Source organism: Cetorhinus maximus, chromosome 1 (genome assembly GCF_964194155.1).
Source record: "Cetorhinus maximus chromosome 1, sCetMax3.hap1.1, whole genome shotgun sequence".
In the NCBI taxonomy this organism is placed as follows: domain Eukaryota; kingdom Metazoa; phylum Chordata; class Chondrichthyes; order Lamniformes; family Cetorhinidae; genus Cetorhinus; species Cetorhinus maximus.
The window spans coordinates 3,701,793-3,707,792 of record NC_135879.1 but is presented as its reverse complement, the minus strand read 5'-3'; the positions used below and the strand labels follow the sequence as shown (position 1 = coordinate 3,707,792).

Sequence of the window (6,000 nt, the reverse complement as noted above, 5' to 3'; positions counted from 1 at the left end):
TCCAGCCTCTACACCCCTCCCTATCTCTGTAACCTCCTCCAGCCCCTACAACCCTCCCTATCTCTGTAACCTCCTCCAGCCCCTACAACCCTCCCTATCTCTGCGCTCCTCCAATTCTGGTGTCTTGCACAAGTGAAACTGAGAGAAGGGTGGAAATTGGAAGCAGAGTTGAAGTTTCCTGATATGTTAATGATTGTATTGGTGCTGTGCCCTGACCTCCGGGATTTTCCGGCCCCGTTGTGGGTGGGACCCGCTGTGGGTGAGGCGATGCCCCAGCCAGGAGCCCATTGACTTGTGGTGGGACCGGAAGATCCCAGTGGCGGGCGGGTGCCCCTTAATTCTAATTTTTACCTTTCTTTCGGTTCCACATGGTCCAGCTCCCACTCTTGTCTTCTCTTCCTTCACTTCTTTGTCTCCAGTTCTGGTGATAGGCTATCAACTAATATTCATTATAAGCCCACTGACTCCCACAGCTACCTCGACTTCCTCACACCCTACACCCTGTAGAGACTCCATTCCATTCTCCCATTTCCTCTCTCTCTGTCGTATCTGTTCTGATGATCCAACCACACAAGTGCTTCCAATATGTCTTCCTTTTTCCTCAAGCAAGGATTTCCCCCATGCCCACCATGGTTTACATGTCCCTCAGCCAAGTCCACCACATTTCCCACACTTCCGCTCTCACCCCTTCTCCTTCACCTCCCTTCCAGAACCACGATAGGATATTCCTTGTCCTCACCTTCTGCCCCGCCAGCCTCTGTATACACCAGATCATTTTCCGGCACCCCCAGCATGATTCCACCACCAAAACACATTCCCCCCCCTCCCACCCCCCCGCCTTTCAGCATTCCAAAGGGACCATTCCCCCCATGACACCCTGGTCCACTCCTCTATCACCCCCAACACCTTATCCCCTTCCCATGGCATCTTCCCATATAATCGCAGGAGGTGTAACACCTGCCCCTTTACCTCCTCCCTCCTCACTGTCCAAGGCTCCAAATACTCCTTCCAGGTGAAGCAGCGATTTACATGTGTTTCTTTCAATTTAGTATGTGCTGCTCTAAATGCATCTCCTCTACACCAGGGAGGCAAGACGCAAATTGGGTGATCGCTTTGCCGAAAGCAAGCATGGCCCTGAGCTTCCGGTGACCTGTTATTTTAATTTAAGCAATGCTTGATAGAAAGACATCAAGTGTGAATCCTTCTGACTTACTGTAGTTGGGAAGAATGGGCTGGTTTTGAAATTCTTCAGAGCCATGGAGCAGGTGTAAGTACCGAGGAAAAGGATAAACGACATCAAGGTGACATCGGGGACAAAATCACAACTTGCACCGACCACGTTGCCTCCATATTTCAAGCAATCCTCCTTTGACAGTGAAGACCAGTCAATACTTGTGTTCTGGACAGAGAAGAGAAAACAGGATCATTTTTCTCGAACTCTACCTCTTCCACCTCTCTAGTTCATTTTTTAAAACTTATTCTTTCATAGGATGTGGGCATTGTTGCCCATCGCTAATGGACTTGCAAGATATTTCAGTCAGTTACATTACTGTGGATATGGATTTGGAGTCACGTGTAGGCCAAACCAGGTAAGGATGGTAGATTTCCCTCCCTGAGGGGCATTAGTGAACCAGATGGGATTGTACCAACAATCAATGATAGTTTCACAGTTGTATTCCAGATTTTTAATTAAGTGAATTTAAATTCCACCATCTACCATGGTTACTAGTCCAGTGACATGACCACTATGCCACCATCTCTCCCTCCCTTCTCTGTATTATTTTTGTAACGTGGAGCACTCCAAGTGTGGTCTAATCAAAGTTCTATACAAAGTTGAACATAAAAGTCACTGTTTTCCAAGTCTATTCCATTAGAAATGAATCCCAGTGTTTTGTTTGCTTTTCTATGGCCTTATTAACCTTTGCTACTTTTAGTGATTTATGTATCTGTACCCCTGGATCCCATTGTTCCTCTACCCCATTTAGATCCTTATTATCCAAGCAGTGTGTGATTTCCTGCTTCTTCTATAATGCATTGTCTCATATTTATCCACATTGAAATTCGTTTTCCATTTACCAGCCCATTCTGTAAGTTTATTAACAGCTTCTTGTATTTTGTCTTATTCTTTCTCTGTATAACTACACCTCCAAATTTGTGTCATCCACAGATTTTGAATTTGTACTTCCGATTCTCAAGTCAAAACAAATTGTTTATGTAAATAGCGACCATCAACGGTCTCAGCACCAATCCTGGTGGAGCATCACCTCCCAATCTTTGCCAGTCTGAGTAGCTACATTTATCTTATACTCTCTGTTTTTAGTTCAGTGTTTTATAGCCATTTGTCCCATGGTTCCACATTCTTTGACATTATGCGTGAGCCTGCTATGTTTTACCTTTTCAAAGGCTTTTTGGAAGTCCAAATATATTACATCTACTACGTTACCCTTGTCTACCCTTTCTGGTACTTCTTCAAACAACTCAATAAGGTTGGTGAAGAATGAAATCCGCGCTGACTATTCTTTATTATATTTTCAGTTTCTAGGCCTTTCTCTATGGCACCTTTCAGTAAAGAAGCCATTATCTTTCCTCTGACTGGTCTGTAATTCCCTGGGTTTGATCAATCTCTCGTTTTATATGTAGCAATCACATTGGCTGTCCACCAGTCCTCTGGCACTATTCCTTTTTCTAATGATTTTTCGATGTAGTGCTCTGCTATCGCTTCCCAAAAATCCTTTAATACTGTATGTGTGGATGCAATCCATTTGTACTAGGGGCTTTACATAAAATTACATTGAGTTTACAGCACAGAAACAGACTATTCAACCTAGCTGGTCTATGTCCATGCTTATGCTTTGCATGAACCTCTTTCTACCTCACTTCACCTCACCTTATCGACATACCCGCCTATTCCTTTCTCTTTACGTGCACAGATGTTTTTCACCTCAACTATTCCTTGTGGTAGTGAGTTCCACGTTCTAACTACTCTTTGGACAAAGAAGTTTCTCCTGAATTGACACCTGGATTTATTAGTGACGATCTTACATTGATAACCCCTAGTTTAGGTGTCGCCCCCACAAGTGAAAATATCTTCCCTACATCTCCTGTTAAACCCCTTCATAATTTTAAAGGTCTTTTATCTTTTATTGATTATTTTATCAATTATCTTTCCTCTTTCTAACTGATATGCTATTATATGTGGTTTAATATTAGCTATTTTAATGTCAAAAATTAAGTTTTGGTAGGCACAGGTTTGCAATAAACACAGTAGTCTCACCATTTTAAGGGATACACCAGGTTGTAACACCTGGCTCTACTTCAGTGTTAGTGACCTGACAGGTCACCACAAGAGACATACTGGACATCAGAAGAAGGCATTCACTTATTTCACACTGTACCATCCAAAACAACACAGAAAATGGGAAGAACCATTGACTAAAACAATCAGCGTGAGCTGTGGTCGGTTGGTGGCACTCTTACCTCTGAGGTGGGAGGGTCTGGTTTCAAGTCCCACTCCAGGACTTGAGCACAAGAATCAAGGCTGATGTTCCAGTGCAGTACTGAGGGAGTGCTGCATTGCTGAAGGTGCTGTCTTTCAGATGAGACATTAAACCGAGGCCATTTCTGCTCTCTGAGGAGGGCGTAAAAGATCCCAAGGCAGTATTTCAAAGAAGAGCGGTGGGTGGGGGGGGGGCGTTATCCACAGTGTCCTGCTCCAATGTTTATCCCTCAATAAATTTTACAATAAAAAAAACCAGATAATTTGATCATTATCACATTGCTGTTTGTGGGAGCTTGCTGTGCTTTGTGCAAATTGGCTGCCCTGTTTCCTATATTACAACAGAATACTAAAGTACTTCATTGGTTGTGAAGGCTTTCAGATGTCTAGGAGAGGTGAAAGATGCTATATAAATGCAAATCTTTCTTTCTTTCTATCATCCTCACGGAATCATACCTTACAGATAATGTCCCAGACACCACCATCACCAGCCCTGGGTATGTCCTGTCCCACCAGCAGGACAGACCCAGCAGAGGTGGAAGCACAATGGTATACGGTCAGGAGGGAGTTGCCCTGGAGACCTTAACATTGATTCTGGACCCCATGAAGTCTCAGGGCCTCAGGTCAAACATGGGCAAGGAAACCTCCTGCTGATTACCGCATACCGCCCTCCCTCAGCTGATGAATCAGTGCTTCTTCATGTTGAACACCACTTGGAGGAAGCACTGAGGGTGGCAAGGGCACAGAATATACTCTGGTTGAGGGACTTCAATGTCCATCACCAAGATTGGCTCGGTAGCACCACTACTGACCTAGCTGGCCGAGTCCTAAAGGACATAGCTGCTAGACTGGATCTGTGGCAGGTGGTGAGGGAACCAACAAGAGAGAAAAACATACTTGACCTCATCCTCACCAACCTGCCTGCCACAGATGTATCTGTCCTTGACAGTATTGGTAGGACTGACCACCGCACAGTCGTTGTGGAGATGAAGTCCCACCTTCACATTGAGGATACCCTCCATCGTGTTGTGTGGCACTATCACTGAGCTAAATGGGATAGATTTCAAACCGATCTAGCAACTGAAGACTGGACATCCATGAGGCGCTGTGAGCCATCTGCAGCAGCAGAATTGTACTTGAACACAATCTATAACCTCATGGCCTGGCATATCCCCCACTCTACCATTACCATCAAGCCAGGGGATCAACCCTGGTTCAATAACGAGTGCAGGAGGGCATGCCAGGAGCAGCACCAGGCACACCTAAAAATGAGGTGTCAACCTGGTGAAGCTACAACACAGGACTATTTGCGTGTCAAACAGCATAAGCAGTAAGTGACAGACAGAACTGAGTGATCCCACAACGAATGGATCAGATCTAAACTCTGCAGTCCTGCCACATCCAGTCGTGAATGGTGGTGGACAATTAAACAACTCACTGGAGAGGGAGGCTCCACAAATATCTCCAACCTCAGTGATGCGGGAGCCCAGCACATCAGTGCAATCGATAAGGCTGAAGCATTTGCTACAATCTTCAGCCAGAAGTGCCAAGTGGATAATCCATCTCGGCCTCCTCTGGGGGTCCCCAGGATCACAGGTGCCAGTCTTCAGCCAATTCGATTCATTCCACGTATATCAAGGAAAGGCTGAAGGCACTGGATATTGCAAAGGCTATGGGCCCTGACAATATGTCAGCAATAGCATTGAAGACTTGTGCTCCTGAACTTGCCGTGCCCCTAATCAAGATGTTCAGTACAGCTACAACACTGGCATCTACCAGGCTATGTGGAAAATTGCTCTGGTATGTCCTGTACACAAAAAGCAGGGCAAATCCAACCTAGCCAGTTACCACCCCATCAGTCTACTCTCCATCATCATTAAAGTGATGGAAGGGATCATCAATGGTGCTATCAAGCAGCACTCACCATACTGGCTTGGAAATATATCACCGTTCCTTCACTGTCATTGGGTCAAAATCCTGGAACTCTCTCCCTAACAGCGCTGTGGACGTACCTACACCACAGGGACTGCAGCGGTTCAAGAAGGCAGCTCACCACCACCTTCTCAAGGGCAACTAGGGATGGGCAGTAAATGCTGATCTAGCCAGTGATGCCCACATCCCGTGAATGAATAAGGAAAAAAAAACCTCAGTAGCTCTTTGACAACTGGTTCGACAGACACGAGAGTACAAGGATTTCTCTGCCCCCTACTCCCCTCCTTGACCCCTCAGCGCACATTATGAAATATTGGTTTTCCCTAGCTCTCTGTGCTTCCCAAGTAAGTGGAACACAGATTATCACATCTTTAACTGTGAGGTTTATCAGGTTTGAAAAGCTTGAAAAAAAACTTGAAAATGAGTGGAAAGCATGAAAACCAGGAATGGAATGAAACTGAGGAGCTCCAGTTCAAACCGCTATCAACTGGCGATGAGAGACATTATACACAATGTAGGAGAGGCAAACCGTATCTGTGACTTCCTGGTACAATAATAACACTGGCCTTTCG

The 6,000-nt window shown here is 45.2% G+C and overlaps 1 protein-coding gene across 6 annotated transcripts in view; it reads right to left on the bottom strand.

Moving 5' to 3' along the window:
• The window catches only part of LOC144695783 (electrogenic sodium bicarbonate cotransporter 1-like), a 201,165-nt gene that overhangs the window by 50,378 nt on the left and 144,787 nt on the right, over positions 1-6,000 (bottom strand). For all 6 annotated transcript variants that reach the window (XM_078567229.1, XM_078566891.1, XM_078566807.1 and 3 more), the window contains one exon: positions 1,214-1,399. In XM_078567229.1, coding sequence (XP_078423355.1) covers positions 1,214-1,399 — 186 coding nt within the window. The remainder of the gene's footprint in view (positions 1-1,213; positions 1,400-6,000) is intronic.